General features: G+C 38.5%; 2 protein-coding genes across 2 annotated transcripts in view; both read left to right on the forward strand.

The window, feature by feature from the left end:
* Positions 1 to 2,299: 2,299 nt before the first annotated feature.
* On the forward strand, positions 2,300 to 13,221 carry Vkor (Vitamin-K epoxide reductase). The gene is made up of 4 exons (XM_069503446.1): positions 2,300 to 2,459; positions 3,444 to 3,627; positions 5,209 to 5,306; positions 12,440 to 13,221. Exons 2-4 carry the CDS (start codon positions 3,461 to 3,463, stop codon positions 12,640 to 12,642), a joined length of 468 nt encoding a protein of 155 aa, XP_069359547.1. The 5' UTR covers positions 2,300 to 2,459; positions 3,444 to 3,460; the 3' UTR covers positions 12,643 to 13,221.
* Positions 13,222 to 22,088: 8,867 nt separating this feature from the next.
* The window catches only part of chas (chascon), a 118,757-nt gene continuing 116,077 nt past the window's right edge, over positions 22,089 to 24,768 (forward strand). The window contains exon 1 of the mRNA XM_034976411.2: positions 22,089 to 22,402. The gene's annotated coding sequence lies outside the window, so the exon portion shown is untranslated. The remainder of the gene's footprint in view (positions 22,403 to 24,768) is intronic.

The raw sequence follows: 24,768 nt of genomic DNA on the forward strand, positions 1-24,768 counted from the left end.
TGACCTATTTAATTGCAATGTAGTAAGTAAAAAATGTTCGTTGTTCGTATTATTTACAATTATGAAAGTTAATTTTACAAATGCAATAAGTACATATTTTTTTTAATGAATCAAAGTTTTAATTTATATTGTTTTATGGTCGGGTACATACAAGAATCTTTGTTTATGTCTCTAGTTTCTTCAATACTCTCATAGAGTGCGTTAGTAGTACCCTACCTACAGTAAAAATGCGATTCGATTCGAGATTCGAGAGCCCGTTATGGGGTGAAGTTAGTTGTGACTAGTGAAATTCGCGCATGTGGTTTTGATGGGTTTTGACTGCTTGCCACAGTCAATGTCATTTTTGCCGCGTTCAAAATTCAAATTTTAGATGTGATCAAGACTTGGATGAACAAGATCATTGAACCCTTGGACCTTGGACCTCTTCCATTCTACGTGACATTGGCGAAGTGCATTGTGCTCGGTGTGGCACTACTGAAAGCCATAAAGCAAAATAAGAAGAAGAAGAAGATCATAGAACAAGATAGAATGAAATCTGTGGACTGAATAGGGATCGAACAAATCCATTACCTTAATATCTATTCTAAATGCGAAAGTGTTTTGTCTGTCCGTCCGCGTCTGCTAGCTTTTCGGGGCCCAACAATTTAACCGATTCCGATGAAATTTGGCTTACGGGGCAGGATATGCTATTTTTTATCCTGCGGGGCGATTGTCTAAAACCTGCATCAATCATTATTACAATCTCAATTGTTCTGATTGGCTGAATTTGTGCGATTCTTGTTGCAACAATGAGCAACAATGCATTGTGGCCAATAGTGAGCGAGCATTAACCAATCAGAGATGATTGCGATCGTGACATTGTAGCTGTCAAACAACCGCGGTAGGGCCACTGGAAAATCAAAGAGTAGGTACCTAATTAACAGAGGATGTTTCCGTGGTGGTCCCATAATTTTTTTTGGATCCTACTCCGCAATCCTGATGCTGCAGGGTTAGGTACTGCCCGCCTAAATTATCAAGTTTTTTATTTTTTTTAGGGTTCCGTACCTCAAAAGGAAAAACGGAACCCTATAAGGGTTATCACTTTGTTGTCTGTCTGTCTGTCTGTCTGTCTGTCTGTCTGTCTATCTGTCTGTCGGTCTGTCTGTCTGTCTGTCTGTCTGTCTGTCTGTCTGTCTGTCTGTCTGTCTGTCTGTCTGTCTGTCTGTCTGTCTGTCAAGAAACCTACAGGGTACTTCCCGTTGACCTAGAATCATGAAATTTGGCAGGTAAGTAGATCTTATAGCTGACATTTGGGGAAAAATCTGAAAACCGTGAATTTAGGGTTAGATCACACAAAAAAAATTGTGATCATGAACTAATAATTAGTATTTTCAACTTTCGAAGTGAGTGACTATATCAAGTGGGGTATCATATGAAAGGTATGTACCTGTACATTGTAAAAACAGATTTTTATTTATTTTTATGTATCATAGTTTTTGATTTATCGTGCAAAATGTCGAAAAAATACGACTGTAGTACGGAACCCACATTGCGCGAGCCTGACTCGCACTTGGCCGGTTTTTTCAATAATTTTAGCCATGTTAAATGACTAATATTCCCTTTTCCTCTCCAACGCGTCAGGCTTGTGCTAAGAGTAGGTACGACAATAGTGCAAACAGGCGGGGTTTGAACCGTCGACCTTTCGGTTTTCAGTCCACTCCTTTACCGCTTGAGCTATTGAGGCTCTAGTAATTGTAGGTACCAAGCAACGACTTTATGCTTGGACCCCAAGTCCCAACTCTTCAACCCTGATGATGTACAGCACTCCTAAACTATAGTGATTCAGGAACTGCGGATGATGCAATATTATTTTTGGTGCCAAGCATAGACTTTACCATTGAACTTCGGAGCCTAACTCCTCAATCCTGATACTGCCAGGTACAGAACTCCTAAGCCGTAGGGATTCGGGAATTTCTGATGGTGAATTGATATTTTAGGTATCAAGCAACGGCTTCATGATTACACTCCAAGTCCGAACTCCTCAAACCGGAGCAACGCCAATTTATTTTGAATCCACTATACTGTAAAGTGTCAGAAACCTTCCCGCAAGTCCTAGCAATTATTGTAAAGTTTCAGTTTAGTCGGATGACAGACACCTTTTATGATGTAGATTTATTTTAAACGTTATCAGAAGGTTATTTATAATTAAATTAATGAATAATTAATTACGTCACAACAATGATCACTGATGTGTGCGAACCCCAAAGTCACGGTAATATTAGTGCCAAAGTCGTCCTACGATTTACGCATGATAAAATTATTATTTACCTTAGTCGTGTGCGTGCTATCAAGTGATAAACTCGTTTTCAGACAGATTGTTGAGTATTATTATATATTGTTTAATATAGAGGCCAAATAATAATTATTAGCATTGAAACGACAAGTGTTGTATGTTACAGTACCTATTGAATAAAGTATATGTAAGTAATTATAATATTTTCAATTCAATTGCGTTAAAGATAGGTACCTATGCTACGTATATAATATCGCTTATTATTTTTGGACCTTATTCACTTCAATGATAATATTACTAACATTCTGTTATAATTTCCGGCATCCACAAGTTACCTATTCATTTTTAGACAATTATAAACTGAGAGGTTGTAGGTATAGTACGCGACAGGTCGAGATGGCATTAGGGAAGGGAACGCACCCTAACCCTGTGTGGGCGAGCGCTGGTGAGAGTGTAGGGGGCGTCCCCCCGCCTCATACCCCGATTGCCATTTCAACCTGTCGCGGACTATAGGTACCTACCTAATAGCTATTTTAGGCTTGCTCGGTGGCACGACTTTGCCAGTAGGGTGGTAACAAGCCACGCCCGAGCCGAGACCCAGATCAGAGCAGATCGGAATCGTACTCGGGACATCTCACTTATAGGACAACCTTGCCACTGAGGCGATAGAGAGGTCATCAGTAGGGGGCCGGTGATGGGTTGAGAACTTGAGATAATGATGATGATAAGTCTTGATTACTTAATCCTTTGACTGGAGGAGATTACACACCTTTCTTTTACCTTTGATTTTTAGGGTTCCGTACCCGAGGGGTGTCAACGGGAGCCTACTATTACTAACACTCCGCTGTCTGCCCATCCGTCCGTCTGTCTATCTCGTGAACCATAATAGGTAGAGACCTGAAACTTTCACAGTATGTACTATGTCAAATGCCACTAGCTATAACAACAAACATTTCACAATTAGCGACATGAAAAATTAAAAAGTCTAACAGCCGCACTCAGAGACGCTTAATCGTTACTTAAGTTTAGTTAAAATGAGACAGAGTTATACATCTCTCACATAAACGATTAGCGACTCTGAGTACGGCTGTTATTTCTTGTACGATCTTACAGAACCCTTCCTGTGTGAGTCCGATTCGCACTTGACTGATTTTTTATTACCTACTTACAGTCCTTCCAGAGTGAACCATGAATGCTAAACAGCTAAATCGAGCTATCATAACGATAAGCTTATTCGGCGTGCTGGTGTCCACATACGCGCTATACGTGGAACTGCTTGCAGAGTTGAGGCCTGGTTATAAGGCGCTCTGCGATATAGGCGAGCATGCAAGCTGTTCCAAAGTCCTTACCTCTAAGTGAGTAAAATACTCATCGATGTCTAGCACAGTAGTCCGCGTAAGAAAGATTAGGTACACATCGGTTAATAACGATTTTATTCATAGTCAATTCAAGTATAACTTTCTTTCAATATCGAAGAAAACTTCGCAGCCATAAAAACCTTTTCTTGTTACTGCATTAAATTATTTTTAAACGCTAAAATTGATTTCTCTCTGACCCGCCCCGGCTTCGCTCGGGTGGAATTTAGAAAATCGAGGTGGGAGATGAATTTCCAAAAATCCTGGAACACGTATTTCTTCATTAGTGACCGTATACCCAAATACCAATTTCCATGCAAATAACTTGAAAAATGACGGACATTCATACAAAATTTCATCCCCTATTTAACCCACTTAGGGCTGGAATTTCGAAAAATCCTTTCTTAGTGGATACCCACTCTTTACAAAGAACACACCCTTAAAATTTCAAGTCTCTAGGACCAGTGGTTTAGGCTGTGCGTTGATATATAAATGTCAGTCAGTCAGTCAGGACTCAGGACTTTGAATTTTATACGTTTAGAAGATTACTTAATTATTTTTTTATTCCTAAAACGCCGTGCTACACAAAACGTTCTCACAATAGCAGGCACCTATAGTAGGCGACAGGTCGAGATGGCAGTCAGGGAAGGAACGCCCCGCACACCCACGCAGCTCCCGCGCTAACCCGGTGCGGGCGAACGCGGGTGACGTGCCGGTGTGCGGGGCGGCCCCCCGCCTCATACCCCGACTGCCATCTCGACCTGTCGCGTACTATACCTATAATTCCATTATTGAGGTAGGTACCGTCATACAAATCGAGTTGTTATTCTAAGACACAATCGTTCTGAAGTTCTTTTGGTAAGATACCTACTGAATTTTATTACTAGGTTTTTAATTAAATTAAAAATAGAATAAAAAAAACCAGTAAAAATTATTCATTAGGTACGGGTGGTAGTGGTACTTACCTACATAATTATAATATCATCTGAATGACTCTACGGAATCGAATCAAAATCCCTCGCAGCTGCTCTGTCGGTAGGTGACGATGATGAATAAGTCTTCTTATGAATCCTGACAATGAATGGAAGACAGGGCTGCAGCATCCGTTGGACTATATTGTCGACAAAGTCGAGAGACCATTGTCGAACCAATGCTATGGTCAGTTGCGTGATAGATGGTCAAAGTTATGACACACGAGTAAATATGGATCTCATGTGGTTATGATACGGCTACCATTGAACATTTATCCCCAATAAAAAAAGAAATTGGGCTGCACAAGTCAGAAATTATACTTCCATAATAAAATATTGGCCAAACAAGGTCTGACTATTATGCAACCCAGTACCTGTGGTCTCAGAATACATAATAGTATAGGTAATAGGTATATGGTCCAAAATTAACAAATTCTGACCAGTTCAACACAATAATTCTTTTTAGAAACCATGAAACATGAATCAAACCAGGAGCATTTTGCTTGCATGATGAGAAATCATACCAGTGCGCCAAAAAGGTTTTATGTCAGTACACATCAAAATCGTGTTTAAATGGAGTAGCAATAAAAAAAACGTTATTGTGTTGCAGGTACGCGAAGGGCCTGGGACTCGTGCCCGAGGACTCCCCTTTCAAGGTGCCGAATTGTGTGTACGGGATTATCTTCTACTGTATTATTATATTTTTGAGTAAGTTCACTTTTTTATATTTATCTAGCTATTTTGAGTTGCTTCTTAGGCTCGCATTCAGAATTAGCACCGTTTCTCGTCATAAGTTCAAGTTAGATGTAAGTTTTAATGTAGGATGAAAAATATTTTTAAGACTGTTAAAATTGCCTTACGGTTACCGTTACCAAGGACCACCAAAAAAAGCAAAGTTGGTGGCTGAGCAATGAGTAGTATTCGTACTTACCCCATGATTAAGGTTCAAGGTATAATATTGGTTCAAAGTTATCAAACTCTGACTTGGGCAACCCATTTTGCTTTTATCAGTGTGCATTTTACGGTAAATCTAACGGTTTACGCAGTGTGCACCAGGAATTAGCTCACGTATTATGTGGCAGAATTTTTGCCTACTACTTAATCCTAACCTTACCAATATTATCATTATATGTCGACTAATTAACGGCAAACCTTTTAAAATTATACCTACATCTCAACCTTATAAAATTATCTATCCATTGGTGAAAATCGAATGAAAATCCCTACAGTAGTTTCTGCAATTGACTCCCAAATCCTATAGTATTAATTTTCCGTATGATATCTTAATCATGTACTTGATAGCTTCTTTGAAGCGTTCGATAAACTAGTCAAAAACAAGATTTATTTGCATTAAAACCTAAAAATAACTAATTTTTACAACCATTTTTATTGCACCCATAAACATCAATCACTTTAATGTTTCGAATAGCCCTATAAGCGTTGATTAATCGTCATAATCAAAGTATGTGAATCGCTACCATGTTTGACCGTTTATATAATTGGGCTACGTCGAGATATCTACGAAATCCGATAAAAACGGTTTCTTGGCGCGCTTATGTATGTATTATTGATGATGTATGTTGCATGGGCTTGTAACACCGAGGAGCAGGCCTAAGGGCGGTTTCAGACTAGCGTATTTTTTTGCGCGTATACGGTCGTTTCAGCATACGCGCTTACTACGCACGATACATTACGCGCTTCAAAAAACTGGACTCGCGTATACGGGCATATTTCGGCGTGTTCGCTCGAACCGCGGTGATGTTGTGGGGAGATGTCTCTCGCGGCTCGCGCTTATACGAGCTTAGAAGCGCGTCAACGCTCGTACGAGTTGAGCGTGTGCCAAAAGGCGCGCCTATACGCGCCTACATGCGCTTCCAAAAACGAGCTCATACGCGCGTATAAAACGCTAGTCTGAAACCGCCCATAGGATAAAATGGTCTCTGGCTTGTAATGATATCTGCCGTGCTGTAGAGAGAGCCAGCGCGTGCTAGACCTTCCTTATTTTATAGAAGCTAAAAGTTTCTTTGCGTATTGTCGCCAACACTGGGAGGAACGTTTGTTTGGATCATGGTTGCTTTGGGAGATAACAGAGGTAATAAAGGTTTGAAAAATCGTACGTCAAAGTATATAAAATCTATTTTTTTATATTTTCTTCGCAGTAGTATTAACAATGGGTCATAGTTCAGAAGCGGTTTTAAAAATTTTGGGTCTATCTGAGTAAGTCGATTTTGTTCTAGTCTAGTACCTATTAGTACGCGGGGTCCCAGGAGGTTAAGGGTGTCCCGTGTCTGGCAGGGGTTGCCACCATACTAAGTGTCTGACAATGCATGACGTGATTTCTTACACTTACTACTCCGAAGAAAACATAAACAAATTAGACTTAATACTTTGACGAAAGATTTTCTACACCGGAATTTTTATCTGATATAATACTTATGCCCAAAAGGAATAGTTTGGGCGACAATCACGAAATGGCCCCACAATACAATTTCGTGATTATCGCACAATTAATGATTCTTTATGAACTTCAAATAAGTATGTTATGTCACGTAAAAGTTTCACGAACATTAAACGACCATGCCATACTTTTTTTACCAAGATGTAGGGTTTGGATTACAAGCAAGTTCATCATCATTATCATGATCAACCCATCACCGGCTCACTAGTCACTACTGAGCACGGGTCACCTCTCAGAATGAGACGGTTTTGGCCATAGACTACCACGCTGGCCAACTGCGGATTGGCAGACTTCACGCGCCTTTAAAAACATTATGGAGAACTCTGCAACGCTGCATGCAGGTTTCCTGACGATGTTTTCCTTCACCGTTAAACTTGCTTTAACGGAAAAAACATCGTGAGAAATCGTGAGGATATTTAATTGGATAAAACGCACATACCTCTAAAAGAAGCCCGGGAACCCCGAACTCCCGAATAGGAGGCGGACGTCATACATTACTATGGCTAAGCTATCACTGCTTCAAGCAAGATCAACAGCTGTACCTATCATTTAATACCTATTCATTGCAACGTGTTAATCAAATAGGTAAGCTGTTATACTGTTTAAGTATAAAGTAAGAGTTCTGTGGGAAACCTAAGAACGAGCTAGGCGTAGTCCACGCAAACCCGTTTACTGTGCAATTCCAAAATGTAAATCGCGAATCGTGCTTTGCGACTACGAGGAAATATTGCAAAAGCCGCGCTGCCTTTTATAAGTACGCGACAGATCGAGATGGCAATCGGGGAAGGAACGCCCCGCAGACCCGCACACCCACACAGTCCCCACGCTAACCCGGTGCGGGATAGTGCGAGTGACGTGCGCGTTTGCAGGGCGTCCCCCCCGCCTCATACCCTGATTACCATCTCGACCTGTCGCGTACTATATATAGATATTTTTGATGTGTGAACAATTTTCATGGATAATATAGATAAAATAATTTGTGGGCTTTCTGGATAATACATTATTTATCTGTACCTATCTAACCACAGTAAAATCATTTCGCTTATTTCGCTCATGATCGCGCATCGTGAGTCATATTCATGGCTGTGGGAAAACGTCTAGGAGAGCCATTAAAGCCGTTTCGCACATATTTGATAATCCACTACCCATATTGATGGAAATAAAGATGTTATTGTAACTATCTGATATTTGATGACATCTATCTTTTTAACACCTCACGAGGACTTTCTTGGGAAGGTTAGTGTCAGTGGTTTTCCCTTGCCTTCTGCACCAGTCCTTTTCGTGCTCGTGAGGCGTAGGTTTAGCATCTGCCCCCAAAAACGTCACTTAGTGATGACCACGACCACTCTGCCAAGAGTGTCACGTCGAAGAAGATCTTTTAACCGATTTCAAAGAAGGAGGAGGTTCTCAATTCGTCAGAATCTTTTTTTAGTTACCTATAGTACATCAAATACGATTTATTAGGTACCTAAATACAAAACCTTTTTGAGAACCCAAGTTTCGGAAGTTTTTTTAATTCAGTTACAAGTTAGCCCTTGATTGCAATCTCACCTGGTGGTAATCATCCCTGTGGTCATCATCATCACCAACAATCGATAGGCGTACACTGCTGGGCATAGGTCTCTTGTAGGGACTTCCACACGCCACGGTCTTGCGTCTCATGAATCTAACGGCTCCCTGCGACTCGTCTGATGTCGATTCCAGCAACTTGGGATCCCAACGTCTATCGGTTTTTCGAACTATGTTCCCTGCCCATTGCCACTTCAGCTTCGGCAGCAACCCGTAGACGCGATAGGTCGAGATGTCAATCGGGGACGGAACGTCCCGCACACCCGCACAAGCCCCACGCTAACCCGGTGCAGGCGAGCGCGGGTGACGTGCGGGTATGCGGGGCATCCCCCCGCCTCATAGCCTCATATCTCAACCTGTCGCGGACTAAAGTTCTCTTACGGATCTCATCATTTCTGATTTGACCACGTAGGGAAACTACAAGCATACCTCTCTACATCTGAGTGACCCTGAGCTTTCTTATGTGGCCCCATAGTTAGCGACATGGTTCGGAAGTTTATTAAAAGGATGAAGTGGTTAGCTATGTAATGTTGGTACATAAAGGAATTTTCAGATTATCAGCTCTAAATAATACCTATTTACATAGATATTTTTTTATCGTGGGAAAGCTAACATGTGTGTGGTAAAGGCATTTCGCGAGTAATGTGCTCATCATTGCGAATCGTGCACCGTGTCAGCGCGTCGGGAAAATATTATGAAAACCATGTTAAACCCCTGCATACATACCTACGTAGATACCGTAGATTCTTGTTTAGTTCACAAGTTTTTTTTGCAAATAAAAAAGAGATGTCCTACATTAAAATTGTGCGCTATGCAGTATTCACCTTAAATTTTACACGACTTTGAAAAAATGAGATTATCAGCCATCAGCCAGGCCATGTGTATTATGTACCTAGGTACAGGTGGGTCGAACTGATAATCTGACGGGAGATACCTTAAAATGTTATGGGCGAATACCGGAAATATTTAAGTATTGTTTTAAGTGTAGGTACAAGCGGATTTTTTACTTTAACTTCAAAATACTTAAAGTTTCGAAAGTGTGAATAGGTAGATAAAAGGATGAGGTATGGACACACTATTACATGTAGGTACCTATTTCTTTATCTTTAGTTTTTATCCACACATACCTACTTACCTTTATTATAATGGCGTGTGAGCACAATCATATTTTTTATCTTAATTTATTACTAAGCCAAACCTCAAGCTAATAATAATAATTGTAGGTTAGATATTGCTATAAGTCGGCGTGGAACGGTGCCAAGAATGTTAGGTGCATTTCCACGCTGAATCGCTAAGTTGATTCCTTGTGCAAAAACTGATCGCGCCCACTTATCTCACCCGTCGAGGCAATTAAACAAGGTGTGATGTCGCGCAAGATACTTTTTGCGCTAAGATGGGCTAGGGGCCCACCCGTATCAATTACAGCCAGCACAAGTTACCGAGGCAGACACTTAGGAGTAGATAAGTAGGTATATCTAATTGTACATATCTCACACCCGGCTTTACCCACGTGTTTAGTCACGTTAGTCAGTCTCAACTCCCTTTGAAAAAGGACCCCGGATGACTTCGAAACTAGTCGGGCTAGCGTCGACTAAACACGTGAGTAAAGCCGGGTGTGAGATATGTATAATGGAAATCACTCACGATAGTTTAAACGCTAAAGTACCTATATCTAACTAGGATAATCGCCAATAAGCTTAGGTCCTCTAGAAGCTGCGCCAATTGCAAAGCATTTTTATAGGAAACATAGAGTGATAGGTATTTTTAGAGTGCCATACCCGAAACTCTATTCCTAAGCCTCCGCTGCACGGACCGCGGAGGCTTCCAACGCTGTGTCTTCCGATGCGAGGTCGCCATTCCATTACCTTGAGTCCCCAATGTCTATCGGTTTTACGAACTATGTGCCCTGCCCATTGCCACTTCAGCTTCGCAACCCGTTGAGCTATGTCGGTTAATTTAGTTCTCCTACGGATCTCCTCATACGTAGGTACCTACAATACATACATAAGCAACTAAAAAACAATAAAATAAAACATGGCACTGAAATATAATTGAACAAATTACAGCGCTAACATAACCACGGCGTAAATTGTTTTTCCAATCCCGTTTTAATATTACGTAAATTTCCACGAGCAACATTATCAGATTATGCTAATATAAATTGTCAATTAATGCAGTTTGCATTTCGTTTCCCGAAAGTCGAAACCGCGGCACGATTTTAAGCCAATAAAACGTATTTGAATATATTATTAAGGATAGGGTTACCAGATCAGGATTTGTCCTGGATTCCGGCCATATCAGAATTCTTAGTCAAAGGTTATGGCCGGACTTGGAAAATGGCCGAATTCATCATCATCGTCGTCAACGGATAGATGTCCACTGCTTGACATAGGTCGAAGGTCTCTTGTAAGGAGTGGCGTTGTTTTCGTATGGCTAGTTGGCGTGTGGAAGTCTCTACCTTACTACTAGACTAGCCACACGCCATGACATAATTTAAGTCAGTCAGTCATTTTCCCTTTTTTAGGTAGGTACCTACTTATATAGATTTAAAAGTATCTAATTTAAATGTAAAAAGATAGATACATAAATTATTTTTGTAAAGTTAAAGCTGTGATAGGCTCGTAGTTATTACGTCCGCCTTCTAATTGGAGGTCGGGGGTTCGATTACGTTCACGCACCTCTAACTTTTCAGGGCTATGTTTAATTCATGTGATTAAAATATATTATTTTCTTTATTGAAGGAAAACATCGTGAGGAAACCTGCATGCCTGAGAGTTCTCCATAATGTTCTCAAAGGTGTGTGAAGTCTGCCAATCCGCACTTGGCCAGCGTGGCCAAAACCCTTATCTCTGACGCGTGCTCTGTAATGAGCCGGCGCGGCGATGGGTTGATCATGATGATGATGATAATGATAAATTACATACATATCTAAAATAAAGACAGAAAACTACGACACTTGGGTCACTTTTGTAGAGTGGTATCTCTTATACTCTCACGCGTTTTGTGTCTTCAGTCTTCTCATCCCCGAGCACGAATGTTATAAGCCCTGTAACTATGAACGTAACAAGTCTGTGGTATAATCTCATTGTATAACTGCAGCAAATTGTATAAAGTAACAAGACATTAACCTTCGGCTTTAGTAATAGGTACCCCTTGCTCTCGGAGCAAAATCTCAGGAATTTTTAGTAGATTTTTTTTCTTTTTTTCAGGATTTCAAAAATTTTAACTGGCAACCCTAATCATGGAGGGTTTGCGTGAGCATTTATTGCTTCGCTAAATTGTTAATACCGCGGAACATGGTCGTAAACGGTTGGATTATTTTGTATAGCCCATTGTTTTTCAGTTTTGTCCGTAATCGAAATGGACCGGCCGATATTCGATAGCATTGTTTGCTATGTTCATAATTACCTGGATATTGTAATAAATCATAATGTCTCATTGATATTAAACGTTTAAATTGTTACAAGTATAAATAAATTATCATGGGGACAAATTAACTTGAAGTTACGTAGGTAGGTAGGTAGGTAGGTAGGTAGGGACCTACCTATGGGTTCTGCAGTTTATGATTTTAGTTAGGTACCTATGTAGCTAGGTGTGGGCTCAACGATCTCTATATTTTAATAGTAGCTGTCTAGCTAGTAACAGTGTTTCGTAGAATAGTAGCATAGCCGCAACCCAGTCTTTATAACTTACATAATTATTATTATTATAAACATAAAGGTAACTTCTACTTATACCTTTGACCCCGTACCTACTATTATTTAAGTTGCAGGACATATTATAACCATTGTACTTACCTATTTTTTTGTTTCAGCTACATTTGACCAAGTAAATGTGGTACGACTACAGCTCGGAATTTCTGCAGCCTCCCTTCTAACCTGTGTCTACTTAGCCTACCTGCTGATATTCATGCTGAAGGACTTTTGTTTAGTTTGCGTCACTACCTATGTTCTTAATATTGCAAATGCATTCCTATTAAATAAGAAACATTCCCTTTTAGCTGTAAAAAATAAGTAAACCTCTCAATTAATAATAATATTTTTAGTAGGTATTTTACTTGTATTTTATATATAATATAAACTTTAAATTGTTTTCTGCCATCTGTTGTTGAATGCCTGAATTATTTGAAAAGTGACATCTAGTGACGAGTAGTTGAGTTTTATTTTCCAATATTACCAATAGATGGCGGTAAAACAAGCTGTATTACTTTGTAGTTTGAACTTATTGAAATACTAAATATTTTATTTACGGTGAAAACGCGGTGAAAATAATAGCCTAAGAGCCAGCGCGTGCTAGACCTTCCATATTTTATAAAAGCTGAAGGTCTCTCTGCGTATACTTAGTATATATATATATATATATATTCTGTGTATATATATATATATATATTCTGTGTATATATATATATATATATTCTGTGTGTATATATATATATATATATTCTGTGGTATTGTCCCCAACACTGGGAGGAAAGTTTGTTTGGATGTTTGTTTAGATCATGGTGGCTTTTTTTATTACCTGTTACCCAAAGCCACCATGATCCAAATAAACATTCAAAAAACGTTCCTCCCAGTGTTGGGGATAATAGGCAGAGGAACTTTCAGTTTTTATAAAATAACGAATATTTTTATTGTTTTTCATTTTTTCCTTTTAATTGCGTTTAGTTATATAAAGATCAACAATAATAGAAATTGAAAAAATGAACGGTTGAAAATAATAGGTAGGTAGGTACATTCAAAAATAATTTTCACTGTTAAACTTGTTTTCGAAATGCAATTTCAGCTAGGTACTTAGGTATTAGGTACTTACTACCGTTATCTCAGTGGTAGGTATATTCTATCAGCCATTTATCAGCTAACATTTTTAGAAACATTCGTGCAATTAGGCACCTTCTAACTATAAAATTACTGCTTAGTAGGAAATGGGGTTACGAGCTATACTGAATCCTTTGGTATTTCCTTTGTCTTATCAATTTGGCGTAATCAGTGACTGTAGTGATATACAAAAACGGCGGCTATTATCCCTTTAACAGTGACACACAGGTTTCCTTGTTAAGTTTTATGCGTTGCGAACGTGTTCGCCATATCGGTGCTCTGACGCCGACGCGCGCCGATCCTTCTTTGATTAGCGATTGTGACGTGTGCACAGTAATAACTATGGTAGGTAATAATATGTGCCTAGATATTCAGTATCAACATTTTAGCGGATATATGAATACGAATACCTACTTGTAGGGTTTCGTACCTCCGAACAGTTAGAGATGCGTGCCCATAGGATAGACCCTTGACACTCGAATAATCTCTATCACCGGACGCCTTTGTTCAACAAAAGCGGTGTGGTTGTACTTAGTACATAGGCGGTAATGATCTAGCCTCAGCGAGTGTTGAAGCTGAAGTTATGAACTAAAGGATACATAGTTCAAAAAACCGATAGACGTGAGAGTCTGAAGGTGCTGGAATGGCGACCTCACACCGGAATGCGTAGCGTTGGAAGACCTACCACTAGGTGGACAGACGACATCAAACTAGTCGCAGGGAACCGCTGGATTCAGGCGTTGCAAGACCGTGGCGTGTGTAACTACTGTGAAGGTCCTAAAAGAGACAGTATGTCATCAGACGTCTATCGGTTGATGATGATGATGGTAATGAATAATCAGGACATAAAGGCTTTCATGAAATGAACTGCGCATATTTAGGTACCTAAAATTACACATTATGACGTAGATTCACACAAGTGGGAACCTTTTTACTACTAAGCACTTACAAGTTTCGGTCATAAACTTAAACTTGAGGTGTGAGAGAGTCACACAATGTGTTTTTGCGGTTAAAAGTGTTTAGACGTGCGATTCCAAAACAGATAGGGTGAGATGAATATTGAGGAAACGCGGAATGTCTAACGCTGAATGTAAGGATTGAAAGCTCTCTGTGGTTGACTACTATTAGTTACTTCCATAATATATGCTTATGGAAATGACGTAGTGATCGTTTGATCTCAAGAACAAAATTTTACTTACTTATCAGTACCCGTCTTTTCAAGGCTGTCCATTTTACTGTAACGCGGAAGTATTTCGACTCTCGAATTTGGTTTGGTTTGGTGAGACGTAAAATCTTGTACTACGGGTACTGTTAGGAATTCACAGCTATGCAGGAGCACAAGGGTGAAAGAGGCGTCAATATCTACTGAAAATACGTGGGATAGCCGCATCGGTCGCAACGAAAAAATACTGAAGACGTCAACACAGTTTGGCACTGACCTGACCGTAGCCAACCCTAGAGACTGTCTTAATCTTGAAAGTTGCATATGGTCAGCACTTCAACAGGTGACAAGAGTGAAGGAATTTTATTAATAACTAGCTGATGCCCGCGAATTCATCCGAGTGGATTTGGGTTTTCCTCTTTGATTTTTCGGGATTTTTGACATAGGAACCGATTTCAAAGCCCAATGCAAATAGGAATGTTAGTAGTATTTGGAAGCAAATGGCATTGCGTCGGTTTAGTCGTTCCTTTTTCTAACCGACTTAGTAGGCCAGTTTTTAAAACACCACGATTTAGGAATGCAATTCCTTACAGCGTTGAACTTAAAGAGTTGGGTTCAGGCTTTACTTGGTTGGTACCTTCAATATCAATTTATAACCGACAGTTCCCAAATCCCATCAGTTTTCAGTAGTCAGGTCCCCTGTAGCAACAGGATTGAAGAGTTGAAATTCAAATTTTTTATGGGACAATATATGGCTGGACCAGCGTCTCGGGCCTCGTCCGCGGGGTCTTCTTTCTTATATTGTTATTTCAGTTGTATCCCGATTACTTATTATGTAGTTCAGGCTCAGTGCGGAAATCTTTTTTTAATACCAGCCTAAAAATATAATAAATATAATAAATATTGACTTTCACTAATGCTATTTGTATAATAAAACGCGATTCTAATGAAAAATTTTTAAGTCACCGGTCACCATTAGGTCTTCATATGATGGTATAATTTACGCAATTCCAATTCGGTTTTACCATTTATGACCAATGGCTTAGATTAGCCATGATGGTTAAAACTTAGGCAATCGCACTTTCAATTATGTACCAATGCTAAAACCTAACCTTTTTTCATTTTAACTGGAAATGAGTCAGAAGTAAGTATGCAATTTTGGTAGCTTTTTATATATCTAAAATAGCATCTAAGCACCCACCACGATTTGCTACCTAGTTTATTGTATTGTGAGCCATGTTTTGCCTACATTAGACTCCGTTTATGGAGCTACGCCTATTGCCTTACAGCCAACGTCCTTACTAACAGCTTAATATGTGTAATCAAGATTTACACGCTCATTGTTGTTCATGCTTACTACGACACATTTGGAATTGATTGCTTAATTAATGGGGCTGGAAATAAGTAAGAAATGCAAGTTTTATGCATAAAGTTAAGCCTAATACAATTTTTAGGGTTCCGTACCTCAAAAAGAAAAATGAACCCTTATAGGATCACTTTGTTGTCTGTCTGCCTGTCTGTCAAGAAAACCTATAGGGTACCTCCCGTTGACCTAGAAACATGAAATTTGGCAAGTAGGTAGGTCTTATAGCACAAGTAAAGGAAAAAAGTCGAAAACCGTGAATTGGTGGTTAGGTAATTCCAAAAAAAATGTTAAAATGTGTTCCCGAAAAAATTACTCGGCGCAGTTGTCATTAACTTGCAATGTTACACATACAAGTTTTAAAATGTCTTGTACGGAACCCTTCGTGTACAAGTCCGATTCGCACTTGGCCGTTTTTTTTTTATTACAAACCTAAGCTAAACGGTAATACAACCTAAATAACCTTCATGGCATCGATTTCATCATTGCTTTCTATCACTTTTATCAGGCATGATTGTCGTCAAGCGCAAGCTTATCTCACAATTTAAAAAAAACCGGTAGATATCCAGGACTATCAGTCAAACTATTGTGCCAAATGCAATCTGAAATCCAAATGTGCTGTGCATAACTAAGTATTACTATTTCCTCTGCCACAGGTTGAAACGCTTGTTGGTCCCTGCATGTTCCGCGGCTTCATGTTCCTATGTGAATCTTCATCCGTACGAGCTGATACTGTTCTTGGAGGACTTGTTTTGTTCATTGTTCACTGCATCGATTAAAAAATAAAAATAAAAATCTTTTTTATTCAAGTAAACTTTCACAAGTGCTTTTGAATCGTCGGATGCATCTACCACTGGTTCGGAATGCCTTTCCTACCGAGAAGAACCAGCAAGAAACTCGGCGGTTGCTCTTTTCAAATATTTTTGATATACATGATTATGCCATGTATAAAAAAGAATTTGCAGTCCTGTGCGTCGCTGGAACGAGCTGCAGGTCAAATCCACGCTCTTTTATCATTTAGATAATTTTCAATTGTGTAATATGCTTTTTTCAGGAGCATATTTTTAATAGATTTTTTAAACTTGTGCAAAGGTAAGTCCAAAATAGTTTGCGGGATTTTATTCTCCCGCGCACTTGCAGCAGCATTAATAGGATATAATAATAATAATAATCACCATCATCATCATGATCAACCCATCGCCGGCTCACTTCAGAGCACGGGTCTCTTCCCATATTGAGAAGGGTTTTGGCCATAGTCTTCACACACCTTTGAAAACATTGTGAACCTATCAGGAATACTGGTTTTCTCAAGATGTTTTCCTTCACCGTTAAATTAAATACTTAAACATATAACTCCGAGGTACGTGCCCGGGATCGAACCTCCAATCTCCGATTAGGAGGCGGACGTTGTAACTTCTAACCACTAGGCTATCACAGCTTGATATAAGTATAATATAGATAGGTTATTATCGAATTTGTAAGTATGTGGGCGACGTGAATTGCGAACCGGACTGAGCCTTTTCGGGAAGTCGGTGACCTTATAATAATAACTTTAAGCCAAATTTTATTACTATGTGAATTAACAGTTTATAATACATACATAAATGAATAATAATAGACATAAAAAATCACCAACTTACTTTTTTTTTAATTTCATCAAAGGTTAATATTTTCACTGTTTTGTTTTTAAAATATTACGTATACAAGCTGATGTTAGGCTTAGGCAGATAGACGGTACCTACTCGTCGAAAAATTATTGGTGTGTTTATGTTTATCTATTTTTAGTATAAGTTTTACGACATATTTTAATTTATATAAAAGGAAAAGGTGACTGACTGACTGACTGACTGACTGACTGACTGACTGACTGATCTATCAACGCACAGCTCAAACTACTGAACGGATCGGGCTGAAATTTGGCATGCAGATAGCTATTATGATGTAGACGTCCGCTAAGAAAGGACTTTTGAAAATTCAACCCCTAAGGGGATAAAATAGGGGTTTAAAATTTTCGTAGTCCACGCGGACGAAGTCGCGAGCATAAGCTAGTTTTAATTTAAATCAACAAATAAACACAAATTCATAACACAGATTTTAAAAGAAATGTAAGGTAGGTGATGCCCACGATTTAATCTCTTTCTTTTTCCGGGACAAAAGTAGACATCCTGGGACACAAGCTATCTCTGTAGTCTGTACCTCATCAAAAGCTATCAAATAGACACAGACACTTTTTCGCATTTATAATATTTTGAGTTGAGAGATAAGATTTTTTTTTAAATAGATATAGCGAGCAAACGAGCAGGCGGGTCACCTGATGTTAAGTGATTACCGCCGCCCACGAACATTTGCAGCACCAGGGGAACCGCCGATGCATGCGTTGCCGGCCTTTTAGGAATTTGTTGGTCCGCCCCTTGAATCATTTTTTTTAATGATTTTAACTAAATATAGTTTATACACATTTTAATTTTTTAATTATCAACATGTTTTTATATGGGTCCCTGACCTGAAATAAAATGATTTTATTTATTTATATTTATTTAATAACCCCATATTATAATCTAGTGGGAAAATTAATAACTGTGCCCAGGTAAGTACTTATACTATGCTTCATCATCATCATGATCAACCCATCGCAGGCTCACCACAGAGCTCGGGTCTCCTCTCAGAGTGAGTAGGGTTTGGCCATAGTCTACCACGCTGGCCATGTGCGGATTGGTAGACTTCAAACACCTTTGAGAACATTATGGAGAACTCTCAGGCATGCAGGTTTCCTCACGATATTTTCCTCCACCGTTAAAGCAAGTGATATTTAATTACTTAAAACGCACATAACTCCGAAAAGTTAGAGGTGCGTGCACGGGATCGAAATTTTTCAGTAGGTAAGTACAGTTGTCGATTCACTTTGCCATTTCTAAGTTATAATCGTAAAGTTCAATGGAGCGATTACAGAGCGTGCGTTCGTAATTAGGCGTATCTGATGACTCTAGATCATTATTGTCATAATTGTTGCATTATTTTAGAGCATTACGTGAACCTCGAACGAAGAACAGGAAAGCGGTGATTATGCATGGTTATTACGATCAATTACGTGTATTACCAGAAAAAAGCTAAATACTTGATGGCCATTCAGGTTTTATTGCCTATGCGTGAATTGTTTACTTATTGACACAAACATGCGCAGCAAAAATAAAATAAACACTACTATGAATAATTATGATAATATATCTAGGCAAAATAAATATTAATGTAATTACCTAGGCGCCAAAACAAAAAGGGGGAAACATACTAAGTAGGTAGTACCGTAGTACGTAGTTGATAACTTTGACGACGACATGAAAAATTACCTACAATAAGTTTGATAAGTTTAGATTTTTTGTTCATCTTTGACGTAGATAATAATTTAATACTTTTCAGTGCTTTTGAAATCGACGATAGCCAAGTAGTTAAGACGTCAATGTTCGAATCGATCGATGAGGCACGCATCTCATAACACGATTTAGAATAAAATCTTGAAGTAACATATTATAATGTAGGTAGGTACTACGAGACTACTACTCTAGTATCAACTATCACAGATATTTTTCCAAAGCCATAAAATATAAGCCACTCCTGCAAAACGGCAATTTAAAAATAGGGTAGCCATCTGTCTGGGTTTCTTAACAATTATTGTCTCATCTATGTGTCGGACCCAGATCTACAAGAGTCTCATTTACTTACATAGTTTATTTTATCATAGCTCTGAGCTCTGGCAAAAATTGGTTAGCTAGAGCTTAGCTATTTTTTAACAGCTTGGTAATTTTTGAGATGGGCTAAAACAATCCTTGCTTCGCATACTCCCACAATTCCGGTAGAAATATACTTATTTTTTTTACTATCTTTGTAATCAATTTCACTTTTAGCCAGGCAACAATATATTCGATCGCGTAGTCAAAATATGATTCCAACATGTTCAGTTCTGTAAAGTATACTTGTTAAAAACTAGATGATGCCCGCGACTTCGTTCGTGTGGACTTCGATTTTGAAAATCCCGTGGGAACTTTTTAAAAAGCCCGGGATGTAAACTAACTCTGTACCAAATTTCATCAAAATCAGTTGAATGGGTAAATTGTTGGGCCCTGAAAAGCTAGCAGACAGACAGATACACTTTCGCATTTAAGTATAATATTAAGTATGGAAGTATGGATAAACCAAAAGTCGATATACTTACCTATTACGAAAATAATGACGTGTCCTGATTTAGTTTACTCATAGATAGTAAACCTTTTAAGCCGTAGCCGGTAATTGAAGTAAGTGTTATGAAATAGACGATAATATTCATGTAGAGCGGCGCCTACGCCTCATTTGTATGCATCTGGGCCTGCGAAGTGAATTGCCAGGAAGCTTGTCCTCCCACTGGTTGTGGTTTGCGAATCTTAAAATCCTTTAGCTTAATCCCCCTCCCTGGATGGCATATTCTGAGCGTCAAAGATCTGCCAAAACAGAAAAAAACCGGCCAAGTGCGAATCAGACTCGCGCACTGACGGTTCCGTACTACAATCGTATTTTATCGTCATTTTGCACGATAAATCAAAAACTAGGTACTTACTAGATCTTGTTTAAACCAATTTTCGGTGGAACTTTGCATGGTAATGGACATCATATATTTTTGGTTAGTTTTATCATTCTCTTATTTTAGAAGGGGACACACATTTTACCACTTTGGAAGTGTCTCCCACGCAAACTTTTCAGTTTAGAAAAAAATCATATTAGAAACCTCAATATCATTTTTGCAGACCTATCCATAGATATCCCAGACTTATGGGTTTGATGAAAAAACTTTTTTTGAGTTTCAGTTCTAAGTATGGGGAACCCCCAAAAGTTATTATTATTTTTTTCTATTTTTGTGTGAAAATCTTAATGCTGTTCACAGAATACATCTACTTACCAAGTTTCAACATATAGCTGTTATAGTTTCGGAAAAAAGTGGCTGTGACATCGGACGGACGTACAGACATACTGCCGTTCTACCTAGAAAAATCAGCAAGAAACTCGGCGGTTACTCTTTTCAATTTACAATAATATTATACCATACTGTACGAGCAATTGCAGCGCCGCATAGAATGCATGGGCATCATCTGATATCGCGTTTAGAAAGCGTACAACAGGACTACCTTTATTAACGATTCAAACAAACTTTGTTAGACGAACAAGATACCTACTTGTCTATATTAATATTTGGAGATTTAATAGTGATAAAAATATTTTTTAATAGTAAAATTATTGGTCAGAGAAAGAGTAGGTAGGTATTATAAACACAAAACTCCTATAACCCATGTTAAGAATATTAACGAATAAAAACGACATGAAGTACGAAACCTGTATTAGAAACCTGCAAAACAAGATTGGGAGTACGGTTGAAAAGTGAATTTTAATCGATGATATCATATTACTATATGGGATTTCGAAATTGACTTTTGGATAAGCTTGCTAAAAATGAAATAAATGTGTTCGATGATCTTAAACTTCTAAATCTTAAAAAGTAGGTGGCATCATAAGAGCTGATTTTTCACATGAACATTTTGTAACTGACGAATTTCGATATTTTGAGTTTTCAAAGCCTTCAAAACTTAAAATTATGTCCTCAAAAGTTAATTTGGCGATCGTCCTTTTATCAACAAGTAATAAAGCCTCAATTTTTAAAATGAATATCTACATACTATATTGATTAATTAAATGACATATAATATAACGTACAGAAAACCGATATGCAAAATTTCAGGTTTCCTGATATTTTGCATATCTGCTTTCTCACCGTTTCACGTTCCAGCTCTGTAGGTCTGTGCCATGATAAGTTTCAATAGCTCGTTGGAGGCTCTCAGATACAAGCTGTTACCATGAGGAGTCCCGATACACGCATCAATCGATGATGATTGTTGGATGAGTTCGTCGATGGATGGAGTCAGGGCATACACCCCAAAAACCAGATGTAGGTGCTAATCATTATGAGTATACCTACTACTCACCGTAGTTAAAATTCTTCAATAATGGAATTGCAGTAGTGCGAAGGTGTTATGTTTATTTATGGAGCCTGTTAATGGTAAGGTTGCGTCCACGCGCGTTGATCCTCGAGGCCCCCACTCCATCGCGCGCGCAGGTTTCCGCGCTTGTCATGTCGTATCGCTCTGTCGCGAACGCGCGTCTTTGATCGATCACTCGCCACAATTTTCCGAATCGATTTATCGACTTTTCTGAATGAAAAGTCGAAGTGAAGTGTCCGATTAATATCCCCCAGTGTTCAAGTGCAGTGTTGGAATAAATGTGAACATTTTATTGCAACTTTAACAAGGTTTTGTACAAATCTGTGTGGCTGTACGTTTCAGTGGCTGTTTTGTAAACAAGTGTGAATAATAATTATCTCATTCATTCAGCGTGCACGTGTCGGCTTTTTATTCATAATAGGTATGTGTACATTTTGTAAACTATGTCCGAAATGTTAATTTATACATTAAGTGATGATTTTAACGATCTCTACATCTTTATATTATTCTTCTCATATTTATTCATTCCATATATTTATATTTATTTATTTCGCTAAGCATTGATTATTAATGTTGTCGTTAATATTATAATCAACAGGCGTTATGTTGCTAAATATATGAATAAATTAGAAATGCTCTAATATTAACTGTCATTAATATATTTGATTTTAAGACATTCTGGCAGTTTGTTGCACAAATTTTATAAGCTATGTTAATTAGCTGTGAGTGATAAGTATATTAATTAACCTTAATTAAATTGTGTTAAAATACAGATCAGTATAGGCAATGTCAGCAGGGTGATAGCGAAACTTCGGCCTCCTAGTCTGGGGGTCCGTGGTTCGGGGTACCCAGGGGTACGCACTTCTAACTTTACGGAGTTAAGTTTCATTTTAAGCAAATAAATTTCACTTATAGTCCGCGACAGGTTGAGATGGCAATCGCGGTATGAGGCAGGGGGACATCCCGCATACCCGCACGTCACCCGCACCAGAGATAGTTAATTAATAAATTATCTCTGCCTGCAGTCGCCTGCACCGGGTTAGCGCCCTGTTGCGTACTTTAAATGCTTTAATGGTGAAGGAAAACATCACGAGAAAACCTGCAAGCCTAAGAGTTCTCCATAATGTTCTCAAAGGTGTGTGAAGTCTGCCAATCCGCGTGGTAGACTATTAGCCAAACCCTTTTCATTCTGAGCACTCAGTAGCTGCGATGGGTCATTATGTGGCGATACCTGCTACTATTTGTGATTTTTATTCAATAAGAATTTATAAAAAGTGAGCCAAAAAGTTCGTTTCAAGTAGTGTACAATGTATAGGAGGTGTAAGTATTATGCAGGTATGTATGATCAAAAGCTCTTCGTCATAGATAAGCAGAATGTCCTTTTAAGGCCTTTTCCGTTATAGTAAGTTGTTAAGATTAGAGATGACATAACGCGTCGCTGAGGTACGAACACGGTACGATGTATATGCAAATACGCAAAGTCAATGTTTATTCATTGACGCACGACCGATGTTTGAATATTTAAGTATTCTTCTCAATTAACAAATCCTTTATCTTAATTTATCAGTATAGTAGGTATAGGTATTTTTATTCCATCCATAATTTATTTTATTTTATACTTATTTAAATCGTACAAAAACTATTGATTTCTACCTACATAAAAATAAGTACCTACTTAATCATCTTCATCAGTCCATCGCTGGCTCACTACTGAGTACGGCTCTCCTCTCAGAATGAGAAGAGTTTGACGCTGGCCGAGTGTGGCACTACTTACTTTGTACTATGAGTCCATTAAAAGTTTAGGCACCTACCTATATTCTGTAGGGTAAGTTTAAAGCCTACCTAACTCACGTACAGGCGCAAAATATTGTCGTTCAAAAAGATAAAGTAGGTATACCTACTCCTAACATAAAGCATATAAAAATATATCCCACTTCTGAGCAAAGCCTTTTTAGCCTCAATAGCTCAACCGGTATAGGAGTGGACTGAAAACCGAAAGGTCGACGGTTCAAATCCCGCCCGTTGCACTATTGTCGTACCTACTCCTAGCACAAGCCTGACGCTTAATTGGAGAGGAAAGGGGAATATTAGTCATTTAACATGGCTAATATTCTTTAAAAAAAAAAAAAAAAAGGTTTGATCTCAATAATGAATGCAATGGTAGGTAGGTACTTATGATACGCCATAGAAAATGAACGCCACTATAAAAATTGTTTTGTTAAAGTTTAAGGTTAATGATAGAACTTTTATAATAAGCTTTTTTGTCTTGACGTCTTAAATATCACCTATAATTTTTAGGGCAATTACTGTTGATATTGTGGTTTACCATAATTGCGGTCTAGCTAGACTAATTTCAAAAATATAATCCAAAGGAAAAAATCCTAATTGTTGTTTAAAAACCTCTTCTACAAAGTTGGTATAGTTATACGCACATTGTGAAACGCAGTTCAAAAGCATTTATTAATTTTAACTTTTCAAGCTCAATAGCTAAATATTCAAGTAGCGGACTGAAATTCAAAAGGTTGACGGTTCAAATAGAGTTTAACCCACTGACCTCTACTAATTCAAGAACGCTGGAGCAGCGATTGCTGACCTGTTTTTGAAGCACGGTCCATTTTACTTTAACCCTGAAGTATTTTTACGCTCGAATACTATATCAACATTGGTGCGGTGTAGAATCTTATACTAAGCCTACTGTACTGTTGTCACACGTACTCCTACTAACGTAAAGGCAAACGTAGACTGGCTGCAGACGACCTTAACATGAGTACAAGGTCACTGTTTAGG

The sequence above is a fragment of the Maniola hyperantus genome, chromosome 15, assembly GCF_902806685.2.
Source record: "Maniola hyperantus chromosome 15, iAphHyp1.2, whole genome shotgun sequence".
Classification (NCBI taxonomy): domain Eukaryota; kingdom Metazoa; phylum Arthropoda; class Insecta; order Lepidoptera; family Nymphalidae; genus Maniola; species Maniola hyperantus.

Excerpts from the sequence above, each read along its gene's own strand:
- Vkor (XM_069503446.1), top strand. The coding sequence starts at position 3,461 with ATGAATGCTAAACAGCTAAATCGAGCTATCATAACGATAAGCTTATTC. Across the intron at positions 3,628-5,208 it reads TCCAAAGTCCTTACCTCTAA|GTACGCGAAGGGCCTGGGAC; the intron begins GTGAGTAAAATA and ends ATTGTGTTGCAG. Across the intron at positions 5,307-12,439 it reads CTGTATTATTATATTTTTGA|CTACATTTGACCAAGTAAAT; the intron begins GTAAGTTCACTT and ends TTTTTGTTTCAG.